This window comes from Homalodisca vitripennis, chromosome X, assembly GCF_021130785.1.
Source record: "Homalodisca vitripennis isolate AUS2020 chromosome X, UT_GWSS_2.1, whole genome shotgun sequence".
In the NCBI taxonomy this organism is placed as follows: Eukaryota; Metazoa; Arthropoda; class Insecta; order Hemiptera; family Cicadellidae; genus Homalodisca; species Homalodisca vitripennis.
Window position 1 is genome coordinate 78,091,007 of NC_060215.1, and position 24,128 is coordinate 78,115,134.

Below are 24,128 nucleotides of genomic sequence, written 5' to 3' on the forward strand. Positions count from 1 at the left end.
TTAGATATATATCTGTTGCAAAAAATATGGGTTCTCATTCCAGGTATTATTAATGTTTTAGTGTATATATATATATATATATATATATATATATATATATATATATATATATATATAACCTTTTATGTACACACTAATTTTTATTATATACTGACATTTGATTATATAAACGTTTGTGATTATGAATGACACCATTATAATATGGACGAACAATAAGTGAGGTGGCATATGTTAGAGTGAAACTTGTAATTGTAACCACAGTCACAACGTCTTTATAATCATTCATAACTTGAGATAGAACATAAATTACTTAATTAAAATTATTGTAAATGCAGCAATGTGCTTACATGCAATCATTTTGATCAGTTGTAATAAATGCATGTTTAGAATGAAGCACACATAAATCTACGCGTCTAAACGTTATTCAAATATACATGTTGAAAAATTTTTGTATCTTCTATTTGTTTATTTAATACATATTTTAAGCTAGAATAGCTATTGAAATTTCTGTAATTGTTTTAAAGAAATTATTATGGTTCCAATAATCCAATACGGAATTACCTGATCTGAAATTAATTTTAAAGGAGATTGTTCACAATCCTATTTAAATTTGTGTATTATTAATATACAGGCTGACCTTCAATCATAGCCTACATACTTACATACGGTCGTATCAAATCCATAACGTGGTATTTTATAATTAGCCCATACACATTTAGAAATAGAAACAAAATTAAATTAATGTAAATGCTTCTAAAATATATGTGAGGTTCCAACTTGAATTGAAATAAGTTTACAATTTTCTCAGAACAAAACATACAGAAAAAAACAAGACGGTTTATCTCCATCTCACCTTTACATAGTGCAGGGACTGAAATCGGACGCTTTCACAGACTTCTCCTGGAATCTGTAGTTCTCGTCTATCTGAATAGATAAAAACAAATCAGCAAACACACAGAAACACACACACACACACACACACACACACACACACACACACACATACGCACACACATACGCACACACACACACACACACACACACAATACGAGATTGATATTAATATAGGGGCATAACAAACCCCACATATTATATAAAATTGCGTACTTTCAGAGAAAACGTCCATCCATTTTGTTTATACTTAGATTGTTTTGTAGTGACGTAATTGGTCTTCAGTTATGAATTTTTCAAATTTCAGATAAACAGCAAGTTCAGCTAAGGAGCTTAGAGTTAAATTCAGTTCAAATATCAGAAAATGTATTACTCAATGTTGAAGTATACTTATTTATATAGTTGTAGTTTTAGGAGGTTTATGAGACAAAGAACAACAAAATTGTGTAATGATAAGAATGTGAATACATCCCAGAAAATTTTATGTTTTTCAACGAACTATGAGGTAAGAAAGTACGATTTTTAGTATAAAATATAATTAGCCTTTTTCTCCATGGTATAGAATAAAAATCAGGATTTTTCATTTATTATTTATCCTTAATAAAAAACAGTACCTTATTTTCTCCATTCTTCCTTCAATGTTAAGATTTCAAGAAGGTAAGAAAGCTTGATTACTCCAAGACTTTTACGACTATGGCTCTCACGTCTGCTTGGTTTGCAAATTATAGCATTTAAGCCTGAAAGCTTTACATTAAGAGCTTTAGATTCTAAGTAATAATACAAAACATGTTATACATAGAAAAGTTATGCAATAAATTAAGAGACACTAAACACTATATCTATTTATCACTGAAAACATTGTTTATGAATAGAATAATTAAGACAGAAAATGTAAATGCAATTACTTGTATGACATTCTTGTTACACGGTATTATACAAGCTTTCACTAACACGTTTTACAATTAAAACCAACTTTATGAATGAAAACACATGAAATTATAAGTATTTATTCCTCAGGAAAATGTATATCAATGTAGAAAACAAAACTAACAATGCAATGTTTAAATATACATTTTGTGTCTTGAAAACAAAAATAATAAAAAAAGAAGATAAGTAAGATAGTTAATTTAAAATGTATAATGCAGGTTAGTTATCTGGATGTACAAAAAAATTTTGGTAAATTATTCAGCAATAGAAAAGAGAGATTCCATCTGAAATTTCACCTAAACGATTATTTTAGAAAATGCCTCAGTTTGCACCAATCTCTACCAGTTTTCATCGTATTGAAATATAATTTTACTAATCATAAAAATAACAAAATTAACAATTATGAATTTTTATCAACTATGTACGATTTATTACATTAATCTACTGCACTCATCTAAGCAGTGAATATCCACTACAGGTATATAGCATCAGTGCTTATGTTATGTGTCGGATGTATTGGAACCTTAACTTGAGGTCTAGCGAGGTGTGTATACATGGGACTTTCAGCGACGTTTTCCTTCTGTTTTCCCTCTCAACCGCAACAATGCCGAACAAGTGATCGCTCAAAACTGCTATCGATACTCCTACCGCGCCACTCAAATTCATCAACCGTAAAAATGTTCTTGATATATTTGTCCGCTTATATAAAACTAAACGGCTTTCAGGTAACAGAAGCTGTTCGATTTAAAAGTTATGTAAGGTTCCGTTTTCAAAATAAAATAATAAATTAAATATAACTAAATTAGTATAAAAAGTGCTGACACATTTTTATTCGGCTTATAACGAGCGCCGTGAATGATCACAATTCTCTTGTATTGTATTACTTAATGCCGACGTTATTTATTCTTTTGAGAAGGCTTATCTGAAAACATGAAAGGCTTATCTAACGATTCATGTGAAACAAGTGCGTGGCTACAAGATGGATTATCACCATTATATTAAAAGTGGGTCTTATAAATAATCTTCTAAAGTGTTGTGCACGCACATTTACTTATAAATTAGCCACCATTACTCTCACAGATACTTTTTTTCATTTAATGATTTCCCACACATTATTTGCATTTTGCATGATCATTTTAAAGGTTTGCCGATGTTCTACTGTTCATTTAATAAAACCGAATATGATTTATGTGCTTCCAGCAACATATTGGCTATTTTAGTGCTATTTTTCGTATATTTAATGATTAGAACAGACTACGCTTAAAAGCTATACAGTCAAAATCAAGCAAAACTCATTTATAATTACTAAAAATACTATTTTCCTAGGCAAAATGAAGACCAAGAATCAGTTTATTTAATACTAATAGTGCGATAATTAATAGTATTATATGTAGTTTAGTTCAGAACCATTTCAATCATCTTGCTGTCCGTAGTACTTTTATAACTCCTTTCATCATTCAGTAATTTTTAACTTTGTAATAAAAACGCGAAATATCCACCCTGATTCCCCTTGTGCTATAAACGACCCTTTTTAATAGACATGTGATTTGAGTCCGGCTGAGAAGTAACAACAAATATATATCAAAACATGTAATATATTCATGGATGGTACAGATAAATCAATTACTGAACATCACACAGAACTAACATACGTAAATTCAATATCTCTATCTTCTTCCATTCAGTACAACAAAAATAAGGTTTTCAAGCGTTTACAAAGTTCAAAATCTTTTGTTATTCATTAGTAAATCCTTAAGCACAAAACCCACAAAAACCTTTAAATTCTTATTTTGCTAAAATATGAAGAAACCAATGGTCTTTTACCTAAGCACCCGTAAGTAGTGTCATGTAAATCCAAACACTCTGGAAATTATTAACTAAACTTTCTTCCTTGAGAACAAACAATCCCACAAATATAATTATGATTTCCTCGACTACTTTTGGAAAAAAGCAAAGAAGAGCTACATAACACTACTAAATTTAGAATAATATATTTGTTATAGTTGAACAGTTACTATTCAAACATCTTTCAGAAGAACAAAGGGAGTTTCATAAAGGTAATGTTATAGTAATGTAGAAAATATTTTAATTAAAGAAATTTAAAGCGTGAAAAACTAATCATACGGACATGGTTTTACTATTATAATTCAAAAACAATGAAAATTGTTCCGTTGTAGATAGCTCGTTGAAAAACTAAGATTCATATGAAATTATAAAATGAAACATGTAATAGTGGGAATTTTACTTCGTTATGCATTTCTGTATGAACGTTCTCATATTAAAACTTATTTAAACTATATAAGTCTCCTTGAATAGATAGGCTAAGACTTGTTTTACATGAAAGGCTTAAACAATTTCCCTATAAGATTACAAGTAATGTAACTATAATTAAAGTTAAAATTGACTTTTTTCATTAAGTTAAAATCAATGATCCTAACTTTATTGTTTTGAATAAACTGTAATTAAACCTGTGTGTAACTTAATAGCTCTTGACACTTGATGCTATATGTTATTTAGCTGACCTCCTAGGGTTTAGATATTAATGTATAAGACGTTTGAAAAATACTAAAAATACTGTAAGATCAAAATGGTTTTAAGCAAAAGAATCAAGTCACTCAAGATATATTTCAAAATCTGTTTCGGCCACAAGAGACGGCTACATTTGCAAAATTCTGTTTTTCTAAGACAACGCACCGTCTCACACTTCAGCGGTTGCTATGGCCAAAATCCACGAATTAAGGTTTGAACTGCTTGACCATCCGCCTTACTCAGCCAATCTAGCCCCAGGCGACTTCTTTTTTTCCCTCATCTAAAATCTGCACTCAAACAACATATTGAGGAGAATGATTTTCGTCAAATTAAGAGGCAATCACCTTCGTGAACAATCATTTTGCAGAGAAAAATGTCGAGTACTATTTTGACGGGTAACAGAGATGGGAGCATCGCTAGGAGAAGCGTGTAGGAAATATGTCTTTTATCTTTGTTAGGTCGGGTACTTTTCAGACCACCCTCGTACTTTTAAACATTTGAGTTTGAAATATGTAGGTATCTGCACACAGTTTGATGTACTTTTTAATAATTGAATATTTACCATAGGAATTGAATTTTTTTGAGGGAGAGGTAGGAAAAATGCAATTACGCACGCAGGTGGCCAGCCTGACCGGTCATCCAGGCGTTGACCACGCGCATGACCTGGTTCAACTTTAGCTGGGCCAGCTCAACGTTGCGGGCGGCGATGAGAGCCGCAACGACATCGGCGTACCCAACTAAGATGGTTTCCTCTGGCATCTCGGATCTCAGGAGGCTGTCATAAGCGATATTCCAGAGATCCGGGCCGAATATTGAACCCTGCGCGGCACCAGAGGTGACTTCCACCGTCCGCGCTCCGTCTCGGGTGTCGTATATCAGACGCCTAGAACGGAGGTAGCCCTCGATGAGCCGCGACAGATACGTTGGAATGGATGTGTTGGTCTGGAGGATACGGATTATTGGCCTCTGCGCATCCAACATATCGACCCATCTCGCCGAGTTGAAGGTATTCTTGACATCAAGCGCAACAAGAAGCACCACTCGGTGGGAGAAATGGTTGTGGCTCTCGGCTCTCTCAACTGCTTTCTGTACTTCGGTGATCGCGTCGATTGTTGATCGTCCCTTTCTGAAGCCGGACTGACGAGGGCAAAGGTCCCCGACAGCTACCACGGCAGAAATCAGGCGGGAACAAATCAACTTTTCAAAAAGTTTTAGCCGTGTCCAACATGCAGAGAGGTCTGTTGTACGACGACGGATCAGGATCACCTTTTCCCTTGCTCATAAGCACTAGCCTAACGGTTTTCCAGGGAGATGGAAACACTCCTTCAACCAAGCAGGCATTGTAAATTCTCAGCAACAACCCGGGATTGATGGTTAAAATCTTCTTCAGAGCCTCGCTGGGAATCCCGTCCGGGCCGGGAGCCTTGTTCCTCTTCAGGGTGAGAACGGAGGTTTCCAACTCCTCAATGGTAAAGAGTGGAACGCTCTCCACCCGTTCGAAGTCAACTAGTGGTCGCTGTGGATGTACAAGAAACAGGGCAGTGACGATCCTATCCATGGTGGCACCCTCCATGATGGAAGGTGGCGAGCGGGCGCCGAGTTTCTGGGTCATAACTTTGTAACCCAAACCCCAAGGATCGGAATCGACGTCGTCCCGAAGTTTCCTCCAGTTATTCGCCTTGCTCCTGTTGATGGCTCGGCGGAGAGACTTTTTCGCAGCTTCGTAGACATCCGACTTACGAACTCTGCAGGAATTCTCGCTCTAGTGGCGGCACGTTTTGCTCTAAGGCATGTTCTTCAGAGTTCCGCAATCTCTTCAATCCACCAGTAGACGGGTTGCTTGTCGCTTCGGAGTTTCCTTCGCGGCATAGACTGGTCGCAAGCGGAGACAAAAAGTTCCATCATGGATGTTACTAATGCCTCGGCGCCAGCCTCGCCAGAATTCGCCTGCGCTCCCCGACAGATGACCTCGGTGAACTTTACCACGTCCAGTTTATCGGTGTACCACCGGCGTGGCCCTTCCCGAGATGCGGAAACTCTACGGTTTTTATCATGCAGATAAAAAACAATATACTGGTAGTCACTACCCGTGTAATCCTCCACCACCCTCCAGCCAGAGATTCTCGAAAGAAGAGAATCAGACGCAAAGGTTACGTCAGGGATCGTGCCTCTCTGCCAGGGGCGCCGGAAAGTAGGCGTGTCGCCCTGGTTGAAGACGACGAGCCCCGGCCCTGGCGATGAAGTCCAAGATGTATTTCCCCGGGCGTTGGTAGAGAGCATTCCCCACTCGACGGCCCTCGCGTTGAAATAACCGCCAACGACAACGTGCCCAGTGGTGCCGAGCACGCTCTCCTCCAAACGATCAATCTTGTCGTGGAAGTCTTGGATGGCCTCCTTTGGGGAGAGATAGCAACTGAAGAATGTTACATCTCTACACCTAATCCAGACGAATCCTCGGCCACGTCCGTGACTCCGTGCCATGACTTCCTGTGAGTTCCGGACATTTTTATCACTGGAATAAATATGGGTTTAGTGCATTCCTGACCATAGGATGGCTGGTGTGACGTCTTTGTCTAGAAATGCTTTTTCCAACTGTTTTTTTTTTCAATAAAACTGAATAACATCTGCTCGGCTTACGTAATCTTTCCAGTTCATACTGTTGTTTTATTATCAGCACCAGTCATTCCAAGTGTTTTTAGTACTAAGCCTTGTTTCATTGCCTCCATTAAAATATAAAATGCCATCACTCATACGCACAAACCTTTAGGTTTTCCAGTGTATTACCATCTGGAAATACTGTTTTGGTAGTCATGACGTTGACTTAAAGATTAGGATCAGAAGAATCCTGGAAAATATACATTATTTCTTTTATAATAACTTGAGGTATGTGCATCTGCTAGTGGTGCCGATATTTTAATCTTTTTAATACGGCTCTCTTGTATTTGCACCAAATGTATTCACCTTTCTCTTAAGTGCGCGTTAGAGGTTTTTATTGTTGGATAACACATTAAAATTTCTGCTCATATTGTGTTTTTCACGCAATACTGAATTTCCCAAAATTCCGCCAGGACGTAATATTTTTGTATGGGTTTATATACACGTAATAACTTTTTCTCCAATACCTTGGCATCAGAAAGAACATTTCCCAAATATTATTTTCAACTTCCTGATTCATGAGCCCCATACGCTTTAAAAATGTGAGTACCTGTAAAATATTTTTAAACTATCCTCAAACCCTATCCTATAACTGCGTGCCAGGCGAATTCAAAACAAAACCCCATCATATTATCCTACATAAAGTGGAAGAATTAGATAAAGACTTTGTGGGCTAGCGACTAGCAGTGAGTTGTATTGCACTGAGTCTGACTCAGACGTCATATACCTAATAATTTTCTGAAAATAAAAGGGACAAAATTACACGATTTTATTTTAAAATGAGAGGCTGATCTCCATTTGGGTCTTATTCTGTAAATCCTCATAGGCCACTGGCCTGTGCAAGAATCTTATCAAATAGAATAAGGAGGAGAGTTGATAGAATACTAATATTGATAAAAGGTTTTGTGGTCACAGAGAGTATCTAAACCTGCAATCAATAACTCAGATCCAAATTCCGAAGTCTAAGCAATCTAACCTCAGCAATAGGCACTCCCTGGTTAGGTTGTGGTTTGTGCAATTATTATGGTTATTATAATTGGGAAAAGGACTACCATCAGGTATAATGTTCTGAACCTTCCGAGGACAGCCACAAAATTCACGTAACATAATGAATGATTTGGCAAAAATGACGTTTGTAACCTATAATTAAAAAAACTATAGAAAAGGCTATGCATGAAAGTGATGGAAGCCGGCAATTTAGTGCAGCACTAGTAGGACTGGAAGAAGAGGGGTCATACCTCAAATAATGGAGTTGTGGCTGCCACAAGTATGGACACTAGCTATGAACTAGATGTAGCCATAATTATTAAATTTTGTAATCGTGAGTAGAATCTAAAAGGTGTACATGTACTGGTTAGGAATGGGGTAACCTCATTTAATAAAGTAATTTATAAGTAGTTTAAGCCAAATAATGTAGAATAGTTTTTTTTTTGCATTGGGTAATATCAACTTAAGCGTTGGTATGTTTTTTAGATCGGAGAATTTAAAAATATTTTTAATATTACCTACTAATTATGACACAGATGGATTCAATAGAAAAACACATATCATTCATTTTTTTTTAATTCTTGGGGCATTACCTGTCCTCACAGACCCAAAACTGAAATCTGGCTGGACTAAAAGTAACACAGGTTATGCCTTTACAATGTTGTCTATAAAGCTAAAATTTTATTAGGTTGCGGCTTAGATTTTTAAAACTCACTCAAAAAAATTTGGTTGGATGGATTCATTTTAGAAGAAATGAATTTTTTCATATCAATTACAGAAAAGGAGCGTTATTATTTAAACTGATCCATTTCAACATAAACAGACTTGAAGTTTGAGCTTTGTTTTAGGTCTCTGAAGTAGGAAATTGAAACAGTTTTTATGGGCCAATTAACATTTTAATAGCTCCAAATGTTTCAGTAACAAGTGATTAATGATTTCAGTAAGACAGTTTTCAATTGAAAGTAGAACTATTTGTGGTGTATATTATGTCAGTTCTCAAACTCAAGAGGTTTCTAAATTTTATGAAATTGTGGATGGCTCTAATTTTAAGTTTATCGCGTGTAAGAGCACTGCTGGTTCTAGTTAATTATATTGTGTACGTATGAAATGCATAGATCCGAATAGACTTCGTTAAAATAGCCTCTATGTTAATTCAAAACTATCAGCTTAAGGTATAAGGTATTTACAAGGCTATAGTGGTGTTTCTTCTGATGTCCCGATCAAGAAGGTATACATTTAAGTTAGTTTGAAAAATCTACCTAAAATGTGACTACTTCCGTAAATTGTGGTTTAATTTGTGTATAAAGTATTTCTTGTGTCGTCAGTCTGTTAAATGTCTAATGCAAACTTTTGCGAAATTTTATGTTTCTAGGATAGCGAAAAGTTAAAAAAAAAAAACAGAATGACTAAGTTCGTCCAGGAATTTTCATTCCAGTTCAACCCTTATTGATCTTTATAAAAGTGATTCTGTTTTCAGATTTAAGTCAATATGCCTGTGTGTGTGTTACATGTAATCTGTATACGGCATCGAGAAGTTAGAGAAAAAAAAAAGAAATGTAGCCATTTTATATGTTTGAAACAACTTCTCAACCCCTATTGCTGGTTTATATTCATGAAACATTTTTCAATTATTTGGTGAGAGCATATAACACGTGTGTGTTAAATTTTCCTCTCTCTAGCACATTGCGAGGTTGAAAAAAATAGTTCTTTTAACGGTTGCAACACCATTTCAACCCCTATGGAAAAAAAAACAATCTTTTATTTGTTTGCTGAGGTCATAAGAAGTGTTTGTGTCATATTTAATCTTTCTAGGACATAGAGTTGATAAGATTCATAGAAACATAGTACACCTAGGTGTTGCAACCCCATTTAAACCACTATGAATTTTTATCTGTATAAAAATGCTTTAGTTTTACTATTTACACCATAAGGCATAAGTGTGCCAAAATTCAACTTTCTGAGATTTCAGAAAAAAAACGAATACTTACCGAAGAATAAGGGTTTTGCCTTTTATATAAAAAGATATCTCTAATTGCAAAAAATTGTTACAAATTATTATAATTCAGTTGTTACAGTAAATACAGTGTAAAATATAATTTAAATATATTTTTGTTTCGTCGTTGGTTGAAATTAATAAGTGAATCCCATCCTGTAGTACAATATGATTGTCTAATATGTTGTATAATAAGAGTGCTGTACTATGCCTGCTTCATATTGAAATTGTTTTCAATATATTTATCTGTTTTCATCAGGTAACTTTAACATAGCTTTTATTATGATATATTTACTAGTTTCAATGTATATATTTTTTATATAAAGCAGATTTTACTTTTCTGTATTTTATATTTTAGTACATTTTACCTCACTATTCTGTATATTTGCAGTATATTTTGAATGACATATTTCCAATGAAATATCTTGTAAGTTTCGTAACTGGGAAAAAATACCCAAGCACTATCAATGGTTTATATTTTTAGAAAAATGAACAGAAGTGATGACGCAATTGCTATGTTAGAAAAATGTCTGCGGCTAAATTCAGTATATGCTCCTGCCTTCTTACTACTCGCCAAAATTCATTCTGGCCAGATGGTTGGGCAGCTACTACATCATGTGACCAAACTTCAGCCGACCAATGCGGACTATTTGGCTAAATATGCTTCCTGGCTACGTCAAAATTGTGAGTATTTTGTATTTATATTATTAGCCTAATAGTTATGTAACTAAAGTCTACCTAATGGATTTTAGTACATGGTCGGTAAAAATGACATATTATTGTTCCATTAATGTTTATAGAAGGAGTTGTTTTAACTTTGATGAATTGTTTAGTTCTTGGTTCTGCATACATAGGCATAGGCATATCTAGGATGACCGAATGCGGGGAGAATGTTACTAATACAAATTTATTACCTCCCAGTCAACCTGAGGTACGGCAGCACTTCCCGGAATATGTTAAATGTTAATAATATTAAAACTTTTAAGTTTGGCAACCGTCTAAGAGCACTAATATTATAGTTATTTTATGCTTGAAAAACGGATATAACGCAGGCAAGAAATTTAAACTTTTGGAGGTTTGATCAATAAAACAAAAGAATTTCAAGAAAACGACGGTGTATTGAAGAGAATAACAGGGGCTTCAGAAAATTGCTATATCTTAAAAACTACAAGACACATCCTCAACCTTTTGCTTCGAATTCATAAATTGTAAAATTGGGCTTCCAGGATATCTATCCTTTAAACTATTAGTAACTTTAAAATATTAGCGTGCAATTGTAGTAGTAAAATGTGTAGTTGTGTGTATTTCACCGCCGCTAAGCGGTTGACGTCCATTACATGCATCGCGCATAGACGCGGCAGACGCTCGGCGATGGAAAAATATAGACTTAAACAATATGAACTTAAATTATGAAGTTAAATTTTATTTACAAAGCACGATATTTCGTTACTTCATATAAATAGATTTATTTGTTGTTTTCTTAAACAAAATGTGACAGAAATGCGTTATAGCGATCAGAAATAACTACCATAATGATTAATGAGCGTACACGAATATACAAGTAAATCGACAAAAAATAAATACATTTAGTTTGTGAGTGATTCAAATTTCATCCTAATAGTTAGAAAAAATGCTCTAATGCCATATTAGATATTCTTTTTGGTTACAGTTCTCAACAAACTATTACAGACATCAACCTGACAGGAGAGGCACTGTTTTGGAAACATGTTTGTTAATCTTTCTCATAACAAACCAGCCTTTTATTTAGTATCAGTTTCTTAGCAGCGAGAAATTATCAAAAATATTTTAACATGAATAGTTTTCTCAGTAAAAGAGATGTTGAAAGATATTTAAATGAATTTTATAGACACTTTTAGAGAATATTGAAATAGAGAATTCCCTTTAATTTAATAAACAATATCCATTTATAAGATCCCAATGTTGTTTAATTATAAAATTATAAATAATAGAAAAGAACTTCAAGATGCTTATATTTTGCAGATGAATGGCCCTCCATAGTCAAATACTTATTATAAAATAAGAATATTGAACATAAAACTTATTACCATATTACCATTTTATCATGTCAGGGGTTTTATTATTGCAGGTAGCAACCCTTTGAGAGCAATTTGGAAAATAATCACGAATTATAATCTATAAACTTCGTTATCTAAACGAGGGATGGGTGAATTGAAAATCAACGTGATTATCATACACGATCCCCAAGAAATTTAAATTTTTTAAATAGAAACTTTATTGATAACTAGGCTTTATCGATAAATAATTTTGTTCCAGTACAATATTAGGCCAGCCTTAACACTGTTCTATCAAATTATTTAAATGTTCCAATAGTAACATTTTTAATCCATTAATTCCATTTTACTTTTACAAAATCCAGTTATTGAAATTCTGGATGAATTCGGCTCTAATAAAAGAATACAAGACTAAATTTTTGTCTTCTTTACTAATTCAACAATATGTTTTTGAGCTATCCCGTTGCTTGACTGTTTTGTTCAATTCACAGTTTAATTATGGCTTTTGACGTTTTCGACCTCGAGACTTTCAGGATGGCCTAAGGTGGATTATTTGAGTATAGGCTGAGTTATGGCCTAGATTAATGGATACTTTGGTTTCTTCAAAAATTGTAATATTAATTTTGTTCCGCGTGGACTTGCTGATCGTCTGGGATATTGGACCTCGAAAAATATTTTGTGACACCAGATGTCATCTTAACACTCCCCTCTTTAGTATAGGCCCTCTTTGTATTGTAGTATAATTTATCATTGTTTTAAATAACAACAATTTGTTTAAAATAGAGAAAGTGAAGCTACACAGTACACATTTATATCAATTAAAATCCTTACTATGGTCCTAAATTATTTACATCTTCAAAACTAGGTTATCCAGTCGGAAAGGCATTTCGCTGTTTGCATGAGTTTATTTTAAAGTGAGCTTAACATTTAGATTACTTTCTAATAATATTTTGTACTATCATTTATTTATATTTTCTTCGTGGAATTGCTGTAAAGAAAACATATTAACATGAGCACGTCTGCAAACCGTAGGGTACGACAAATAAGGCCACCATTGCTTCCAAGCTTGCTACGGTTTGGGCAAGAGAGAGTGAGCTATGGCTCTGATCGCCTACCGACCATCTCACTCATCGGCTAATTTGTAATAGTCTTAACATAGTATCGCTTCCGTTTTTGACGATCTTGTGTATTAGTAACTATTGTTTCAGCAGAAGAAAACTAATATTAACTTCTAAAATAATTATTGTACCACACTGATGTTGTAGACTGGCAATATGCCCAAAAGAATAGTTCTGATTTACCAAATGCACTAGGGTGGTCATTAGGGTGACCTGAAAATTGGCCTTGATTACCTCCCAGTATCATCCAATGTTCCCATTAAATTTGAAAATAATAACTAAACTGGATTTTCCATCCTAATGCTGAATATCCTCTACATTCATATTTATTGAAGATTGAAAACATGGTGAAAACTGAAACCCAAAGTGTAAATACTTATTCCTACCAATAAGGTCAATACCAAAGTTATTTCAACATCAAATCATGTCTGCCTCTAAAACACAAAGAATAAGGAATAAACGATCAATGTATTGATAATGTATAATAATATTGGCTGCGATATTGAGCAGGAATACGAAGACAATTGCTGAAATAGCTTAAAAGCATTTTTGTAACTTTAGACCAGGACTTACATACTAATAGCTGAAACTCTTTCTGTGGCACTATTTTCCACAGACAGGGCTGTTTATGTTTGGGGTGCAGAACTCAGTCAGTTTACTAATATTTAAGAAGTGTAGTTTGTACAAAATTAGAGAGGTATTAATGAATAATGAGATAGTGTTATTGTTAACACGACGTTCAAACTTTGGGTAATATACAACACATAAACTATATAAACAGGAAAAACAGGGTAATGGTTGTATGTTTTTGGTTGTATATTTTTGGGGTTTACCAGACGATATTTCATTTGGTGAATATAGTTGTATATGGGTGTGGTGTTTGAATGGATGTTGAAGGACATGGCGAGAGATTAAAAAATGTAATAGTGCAAAAAACTAATAGATTATGAAATAGATTACGCTATAAATAATGGGCAAAAATCTGAATATCCTTGTTTACACTTGGACACCTTATGATGTTCTGAAATACAAGTTATGTTTGTTTGAAAAAAAAAAAAAACAGTCGAGCTCGAAATCGTGCATTTGATGTTAGTTTGAAACTCAGTTATGTTATCAATTGCTAAATCTTGTTGTTTTTGAGACACATAACAACTACGAGAGCATTACCTCACATAAGGAGAACCCGATACCGTCGGTCGAAAATGATCTGAGAATAACACTCATTTTCAAAAATATCTGTTGACATATCTTTATATTTGTATCAACGATTGGTACTACTGCAGATGGTAATGGTTCATCTATTGATATGGCTGAGTCTAACCACCACGCAGGTAGAAAGTTGTACCTCCAGAAATATTGTCCTCTACAATATAAACTATTACTTTTAATTTATTGTATACTGTGAATGTTGAAAAAAGATTCCAGTGGTCTCTTGGAATTTAATAGAATGCTGACACATTCTGTGAAGATTTAATTGAATAAAAAAAAACTTTAGTAATAAATTTCATATATTTAAATTATATGGTGTTGAAAATATACTATAACAGCAGCTATAAATTCAAGTTGTATTGGTTTTTAATTTGCAAGAATTTGTTAGTAAGATGATTTATAATTGTGGAACCAGGTATTGTGCACATCTTTATTACATTTATACAAGAACTGCCAACCTAAATGGTTGATACACTTGAAAACTAAAAAATTATTTATATATAGTACAGTAATGTTACAATGTCATTATATTCACGCACAATTAATATTCCACACCTTACATCATTAATAATGTACTATTTAACTTTTTAATTAAGGCGATTTAGTAAAAGTGCTGTATTATAACATATATTTAAACCAGTTATATTAAAAAGTGTATTGTATTTTTTTAAGTGGGCGCAGTGAACGAACTAAATATCTAGTTGTGTGTGTTTTTTATATTACATGAAAAGAGAAAATATATTTCAAACAATTCTAACAGTTATAAAAATTTAAAACAACAAGTGATTTGAGACATAAATACTAAGTAGAAGTAATTAGCACAAGGTATCCTACATGTGTCGTAAGAGGCTTCGATTGAGTTGCATAGAAAATTTAAATCTATAGCTAATTTAATTCTCGAGGTTTCCTGCCAACAGATAGACTAGTAAAAAATTATACAAATAAATTTGACACAATAATGACGCATCATAGAACTCATTCTTGTAGAAATAAAGTCTTATTAAAAATTTTAATTCTTCGTATTGTATCTTTTTGCCATATCTTGCTACTTGCCATATCTTGCTACATGATGATTCACGTTTTTGTTCATCAAATAGGTTTAAAAAAATGTGTAAGTAATAAAATTCTACACGCCAAGTCACCACAAAATTATGCATGTGTTGGGATATTAATGCTACATGTGTTCATATATCACATTATTGAATCTCTTATAGGTTTAGGATTGTTTACAAATCTATTTATCCTACTATTTTCTCGTGGCCATTATAGTTACCCATAAGACAAATGTATAAATATGTCCTAACTCTTAGTAATATTTTATGAAATGACGTGCACTATTACCGAACTCAGTGTTACTCATATGGAAAGATAGCCTCATGCACAATGTCAAGGCTATAGGTCAGATAAATCTCGAGAAATCGTGCTTACAGAGAGATAGACCGACAGACATAAATTACATTTTTCCAGCCCTTCTAGGGAAAGGGTCAGTAGGTTTAAGGGTTTAAGGTCAGCTAATAATTTTATCGCTAAGAAAAAGTTACATAGTATTTCTTCCAGATTTTAATATAGACACAATTAATCTTAGCTTGCTTTTCGAGGTATGCAATCTTTCTTCTGAACCCACTCTGATAGAATCATAGCAACTCAGAATGAATACTGAATACAGTCTAATAGTCATTCAAAACGTTATGCTATGTTATTTTTAATACATTGCTTAAGTAAATAATTAAAAAATCAATACTGAAAAGTACAAATAGATAGAATGATTAGTGTGTTAGACATTTTTAGTTGCAAAGATTTATAGCTGATGTTTGTAGGTGGCGTACGATTAAAACTTTCTGGCTTAAACGCCTTTAAACATGATACGACAGATTTATTACATTACAATTTACTATAGTATCCATTGTTGATTTTAAATAAACTACCCAAAAGCTTAAAAGAAATATTTTATTTGTAATGTATGGATCATATATGCTCTCGCAGTATAATGGAAGGACAAACAACATATTATACCGTTAAGTCTATAAAACATTCTTTTTCACGTTACTTATCTTGATCCTTTATTTTCTTAGGCTACTATAGTTTTCATTGTTGAAGTTGCGGTATTATTGTTTTAATCGTATAATCTATGTCTAGCATATATCCATCCAAAAATTTAATTGTACACATTTTGCTTATTGTACACGAATAGCTGGTATTAATTTGTACATGTAACTAAATCATTTGTATAGTTTTTAACGACGCAAAGTTATTAAAATGTGTGATTTATATATTTTATTTTATTGCAATTTAGGACTTCGCCGACAAGTTCTGCGTAACTTGATGCGGCTAAGTCTATGTATGTATTGTAATGAATAATAAATAAAGAAGTAAATATGAATGTACAAAGTAAATTATATTGAATATGTAATATCCGAAATTAGTTTACATTAAACGTATAGGCTATGGTCGGAATGTTTAGTCTTAAAGAATAAACTATAAAGGGGTAATATGTTTCATCAAAAAGGAAAATTACAACACATAATTTTTGCACTAAAACCTTGTTATACAATGACGTTTATTTTTATCTAACACGATAAATGTCTTAAAAAAAATAACTTTACCCTTTTTTTCGTCTAGACTAAGAGTTCACACGTGACTTTCAAAACTTGCAATATAAAATTGTAAGTACAGTATTGTACACACAACTGTTAGGAGTACCTAAAAGTGTCTAAATTTTTTTTAATTGTAAATTACATGCCACTATGTGTATACACTCATTCATTAAAATTTGAAACCAAATACATTACTTGCATATGCAGTATGCTTAGTTATTGTAGCTACCTTTCAGGTATTTAAACAGAATTGGAATTAAAACTTTCAGCCAGTTTCAATCAGCGCACTTAGGCCTATGTTACAAAATAATAATGTTAAAATGAAAACTTCATAGATTTTAAATAAATATATTTATTTATCTAATCCTTATTAGACTAGGGCCAGTAAAGTTTACACCACATTTACCTAAAGTACTTACTTTAACATTGGAAATACTTTTCCTAACACACCTCATCAGTTTACTAAGAATAATGCTTTCAAGCCTTTAACTCACAGGATAATCATATCATCGAAATATAACTCATTCATTTTATTACATTTCATAATCAGTTTTCATTTAAAGATATATTATAATTTCCGAGTACACTCAGACTTAATAGAATGCTATATAGCCAATACTGTTGAATTTATTAATTTCGAATTTTTTAGTGGGTGAATCAAAATTAAGATTGATATTTACCAGTAAAGTTATGAACAGGAATAACTGAATTTAGTTTAGGATTTGTTTACTTCATAAATAGTTTTTTAACATACCTTACAATATTAAGGAACAAAATATTTATATTCTGTATTAACAGTTATTTCATTGAAAATAACTTTATCAAAAGTGATTATTATTCCCCAGATCGCACTACAGAAGCGATGGTGTATTACGGAAGGGCACTTCGCTTGAAGGCCAACCACCGTAACTCCATTATCGGAGCTGGGCAGACTCTGAGGGATCGGGGTCAGAAGGGGAGGCTTCATCAATTACTAATCAGGTGAGCAGAATGCTTTTAAAGTTCTAATTTTATAGAAAATTCCTGAAGTGTTAAAGGATCATATAAATTCCATGTATAAGCTAGATTCATATCTAATTTATTTTAATAAACAATTTTATTATTTCAGTTTTCAAATTAAGAACATGTTAAATCTTAAGTCTCCAATAATTAAAATCAAAGTTATTAAAACCAAAGTCATGTTGCAGTGAATTTTAAATTTTTGTTTGGGAAAATGCCACTTATTTACTATAAATTTACATATTTAATGAGAAATAAATGTCCAAAACTGACAATGACTGAAAATAAGTCACTGATAATGTGTTTTATGTAGATATAAAATTTATTAAACTATTAGTTTTCATTAATAAAAATAACTATTTATTCAAATGATTGCAGGACATTATGTCTCTGTTATTATTTTCCTGGGATAGGGAGAGTGAATTCGTGGATAATTGAACCATTATAAACCTGAATAAAAAATATAAACAAAAATAAAGTTTAAATATCTAGGTTTTAAATAAACTATACATATCTTTATTTTTAATAGAAAATGCTCCAATAATTACAAAATAATACAAAAAAACACTATGATGTACTTGAATATTGGTGATGATATATGATTCAGGTGATGAGGGGTTTGATTATTTTTACTAACATCAAAAATTGCATACATCAAATATATGTGCTGTGATGCGCATGTATAAAGGAACTAATCATGGCAGTTCTAATATTAGTATCTAGCATAAACACTTAGATCAGCATTTTCTATTCTCACCGTAAGGATTGGTTATATGCATGGTCAATATTTTTGTTTCAATATAGTTTTATATTAGAATAAATCCAAAAAAATTGATAAGACGTTGCGTTGGATCCTTACAACATAATATACATCTTATTGAAAGCTTCAAGCTTCTTAACTCAGACATAATATGGAATTCCACATGCATCATATGAGTGAATCTTGAGATATACCGCTTTCTGATAACTTAAGGGTTTGTGTCCTACTCTCAAGCAATATAAGATGAGTGTATGATGTAATCAAAAAATGAACAATTAAGATCTACTTCGGGTGATATGCAATTAGATGATTTCAAATCTGAATTTTAGAGGTATTTCTAAACTGTTTCTTCTCTATATACAGTCTTAATCGAAATTAACCTACGAATTACTTTTCAAATATCCGTATGAATTTTCCAATTAAAAAAGAAGCCATTTATGTAAATTTGGTAACTGAATATGAAATTCTAAAATACATACGGATTTGAATGATGCTCCGCCTAGCGATAGGATTTAGGTAGATCAAAGTGTGGCGGGGGCGAATGATCTTACTCTTCTACGAAATAGCGATGATAATGATGGCATAATGTTGATGTTTAAAATCTGGTTAACACATAGTTTTTATCAGAACAAGTCTTTCTTTTTCTCAATATGACAACGATAACTAGATTAAACAGTACGTTTTATTTAACTTACACTTGGTTACCTGTTTGAGCAACATTAGTATGATTTGAAATACTCATAATATCAGTACGATCAGTACGATAAACTCCACCTAATATTAAATAAGAAGCACATATGAGCGATATTTACCATTGTCAACACACTTTTATTATCAACGTAAATGCTAAGTATAAAAATCATAACTACAATGTCATTAACTCAAATGTTAAATACGATATAATAATAGCAAAGAATGGACACATTTGTATGTTATAGTACCAAATCGATCTAGTAAATTACATGCTAGTATACATTTCGTATATAATTGTATCGCAAATGTTAACCCTACTGTAGTATTCAGTATAATGTAAACTCAGTACATATTTATTACAGTCAAAAAATACTTTTTAAGATGGCACATTATCTGCCGGCCACAAAGTACGAGGCGGATTGTTTACACTGGGGACATCTACATCCGGTCTTGGGAATTTTACAAGTCAGGACAGGCTACGTCACTTCCTATTCGGAGCGAGGTGAAACCGATGCGTGCAAGTACTGTAAGTAGTATCCTCAGTATCCTCCTTGGCTTATTTTGTCTTATAGGGAATACGATAATAGAATAGCTTATGTTATTTGAATTACAGCAGGATTAACAATACTATTATTGTTTCAGCCTATGCATGTGACGTCACTGTTGGTAACTGAAGATCGTTCAGACCTCATTCCTCTCCATGTTGGAACCTTTGGAGAGGATAAGGAAGATCTCAAGGCGGGTTAAGATCAAAACAACTAATCCGTCCTCATTGTACCAATTTAAGGAAGTATATTCATTCTTACAAAAAAGTTTATCGATCCTAGCTTATCTAAAACTTGTAATTTTGTACTTAATATCAAAGACAAAGGTTTTTTGTTTGAAGTGAAAGTAGTGTTAATATTTTGTGCTTACATGACACATAATTGTGTTATCTACTAAAATACTATGATAGTTATTGTCAAATCTCCCACATCAATGTGAAATACATTATTATATTTTAACACATATGGAAACTAAATTTTGTTATAAATATATTTGATTAGTATATAATTTTTTATTAATATAACATACGTAGTTTATAAACATTTGGAGATGACAATATTTTTCTAAAATTGAAAAATGAATCAGATAAAAAACGAAACGATTTGTAAAAAAGGTTAGAAAACACAATTTGAAAGAATAAGAAGAATTTAAAAGAATTCTTGACTAAGAAAATATGTTTTTATACGAAAACTTTTAATCAAACAGTATGCGTGTTTAATACTTTAAAGGAAACAGATCTCGTAAACAGTATTAAAATAAGTACTATATTAAGCTCTCTCCTAAGAATTATTTATCTCTGGTATGAACAAGGATTAATTTTTTAATGATTAAAATCAAAGGTCAATTCAGTAATGCCTCGTACCAGAGGTTTTATAAATTTATGTTGCCTTACCGCCGTTCTCTCTCACCAAAATTTCCTGGGCCTTCTGGATGATTAATATTACTGATAAAAACTCCCACTTCTGTATTTAGCGACAAATAAAACGTTGGTATTTATATAATATAAATAACTGAAGTGAAACTTAATCTGTAATTAAGTTTACTAAACAACAATGTTGCTTAAATTAATTTATTAAACTTTGTACAATATGAAGTTTTAAATTACGCAACTGAACTGATAACTCCGTTTTGAGATCGTTTTGTGAAATTTACAAGTAATATATAAGTATAATTCTGGAACTTAAAAAATAATTTAATTAGTTTTCTTAAGATAACCTACATAAGTTTGGGTTTGTAATGTTATTAACACCAAATTCTTTTTCAATATAAATAGAAAGTAATATTACTGTATATAACAAATAAATTATGTACGGCTAAGAAGCAAAAAAATATCCAGTGGGAAAAGAAAAATTCATCAGCAAATGTACAAATTAAATACATAAAATACATACAAATACATAAAACTTATTTAATCGAATTCTCATTTGAAAAATACATAAATAGTTGGGATCCATAGTATCACCAACATATTCAACATCTAAAATCAATTTTCATGTTGGTATACACTCAAAAGTAAAATATAAAAATGAAAAATTTACCAATTTCATATTAATTATCGGCAAATAAGTACGTTCAATATATGTTATAAAATTTAATTTTCCATCAGTTTGTTTATATGAAGTGTGATCAGCTACCAATTACCTCCAGTAAATCCCATGTTAAACTTCTAACTTTTTTTAAATCTTGACAGTGTGTGATATATTTAAGATGTATGAAACTTTGAATTTATATTATTATTAAGTAATTGATTTTGCACTCTATTGCATTAATTTATTGTTTACATGAATTTATTCGAGAATGAATTATTTAATTTCGTTAGATTATTTGAAAATTTTAAACGAATTTACATCTATAAGTACAGTACAGATAATGTAGTTACTGAAATTTGCCTTGTACTATATAAATATCCTCTGATATTTGATGCAGGGTATTTAGAATAATATAATCTTTAATTATTTATTAAAAGTTTGCTTTCCATGACATTGAGAGAAAACATGAGTCAATAAGGAAAACAGAACCAATCACAGAGTTCAATGGCAAGTTTCTGACGTGTAATGTTATAATAACAAAGCTAGCAACAGCTGGTAGTGGGCAGCCGTCATTAGCAACTGCAGATTTACCGTGTTGAATAAGTTTCGAATTTGCCAGGTGAGATACGCCTTCGTGTACTATTCTATCAAGCTTAATATGATACCAGTAAATATCTTTATTAACTAATGAGGATGATTGTGAAACATTATAATTAGCAAAATTGTAAAGAATTAGCTATAGTTTTCTATGGTTTTCCTTCAAGTACAAGTATCTGAAGCAAAGACATTTTCGCCCTAAAAATTCCTCAAATAGATGTATGAGTAAATCGAGTTTAGTCTGAAAAACAAATGTAATCACAGGTACATCTGTAGTATTAAGTTAACATGGTGGTAGTTACTTATATATTTTTGTTAACCGTTTCAATTGGAAAATAATGGTGGACAAAAATACTCATTCTTTTACCCATTATAAAGTGAAAGTTTACATTAAGTGATAACAATATGAAATCAATTACCGCTTTCATTGCACAATACTATTTTAATGACAGTTTTTAATGCAAGAATCAGGCTGATTTCAATGTTTTAAATGTTTTAAAAGTGCTGCAGCATATATTTTATGTCTTCTGTACTGTTTTTAATATTGTAATTTAAATTTAATAAATAAATTCTTGGTTTTTTGACTAAATATTGGAATCCATTTATACATATTTTCTGTACTTAAAATTTCAGTTTTTGGGAAATAAATAAAGTACACTTGCATATCGAATTTCAAATTTAACAATGTCATCAGTGAAGATGGAAACCTTGACATGGAATTAACTACGACAAGTTGGTGGCTGTTTACTTCTCAAAATTTTCTTATTTTTAAACAGCAGTTTTATAATTTTTTTATTTTGTTTCCTATCTTCCACAACGAGTTCCCGTTCGGTGAAAAACTAATGTCAAGGAAAATTGGTCTAGTTTGTTAACAGATAACATAAACAGAATAAACTGTCGTTTATGTACATTAACAATTCAAGCTACAATCATGAGTATTCACAAATATTGATTTCCATATTTTACATATTGCATAGTTTTAAATAGCGATGTATTTCTTTCAATAAAACTGGTGCTTCATAGTGACTTAGTTTTATTCCAATTCCAAAATTTCTGTTTTACCAGTTGATATATGAAAGGGCTGTAATAGAAGGAGCCACAGTTATCGTACACAAATAATGGATATAAATGAGCTTCTACATAAGGCCACCACTCATTAATAATTCATCTGCTACTCGATATTTCGGAAAGTTTAGTTTATACATAGTATGGTATATAATCCATTACCATACTATAAGTTAGATATAAAAACAAAAGCATTGGAAAAAATATCAAACTTCCGAGAACGATGACCAGTTTATGGCATTGGAACAACTCCACAAATGAAGCGCTGATGACGAAAAGAAACAATTTATAGAACAAATATTCCATAAGTCGGACTAGTATTAGAAAGAGTTCAGGATTTTTGTATATTGGAATTACTACCGCTTTGTTTAAATAGTAAACTCTATCAATATACTCCACTAGAACAATGAAGTAATATATCATAATACGCATAATAACATCCGGCATATATCTGACAAGGTGACGAGATATACCGCCAATACCTCAGGATTAGCAAGTGTATAGGTTCATTTGACAATATTAGCCGGTACTGCAAAAATGCCAACACTTGGTTTTGATATTGCTATGTCAGATTCGTCTCGGAACATCTCTAGCAGGGCCATATGTAAATAATACTTAATTCTATAGAAAATACATTCTAGACCTCAAATAAAAACCAATCATCGAAATAATATCATCATTAAGTATTTGTTTTCCTTATCACAAGACAATAATTTTTCGAGATAGGTGTCAAGGACATGGAGAAAGTCAGTATAAATGACGGAGAGAAGTAACTGCAAGAAAACAATAAGTTGTGGGTTTGAAGGACTTGAACCTCCCCTCTCAGACACTTCCAGACATAACTTCGAGATCAACTATCCTAAGAAAACAGACACAGTCCCTCTAAAAAAGTTGTTATTATATTCTCTACCAGCTCTTGTCAAACAATTAAACTATCTAGGATGACGGAAGCAGGTACATTGTAGTTGTGACCGTTAAGTTTTGGACAAACCAACAGTTGTAG

At 32.2% G+C, this 24,128-nt stretch overlaps 1 protein-coding gene across 1 annotated transcript in view; it reads left to right on the forward strand.

Annotated features, from left to right (window-relative positions):
• The window catches only part of LOC124369241 (protein O-mannosyl-transferase TMTC1-like), a 172,710-nt gene extending 149,627 nt beyond the window's left edge, over window positions 1-23,083 (forward strand). The window contains exons 12-15 of the mRNA XM_046827129.1: window positions 10,467-10,666; window positions 17,782-17,917; window positions 19,770-19,914; window positions 20,031-23,083. Coding sequence (XP_046683085.1) covers window positions 10,467-10,666; window positions 17,782-17,917; window positions 19,770-19,914; window positions 20,031-20,135 — 586 coding nt within the window. The 3' untranslated portion in view covers window positions 20,136-23,083. The remainder of the gene's footprint in view (window positions 1-10,466; window positions 10,667-17,781; window positions 17,918-19,769; window positions 19,915-20,030) is intronic.
• The last annotated feature ends 1,045 nt before the right edge of the window (window positions 23,084-24,128 follow it).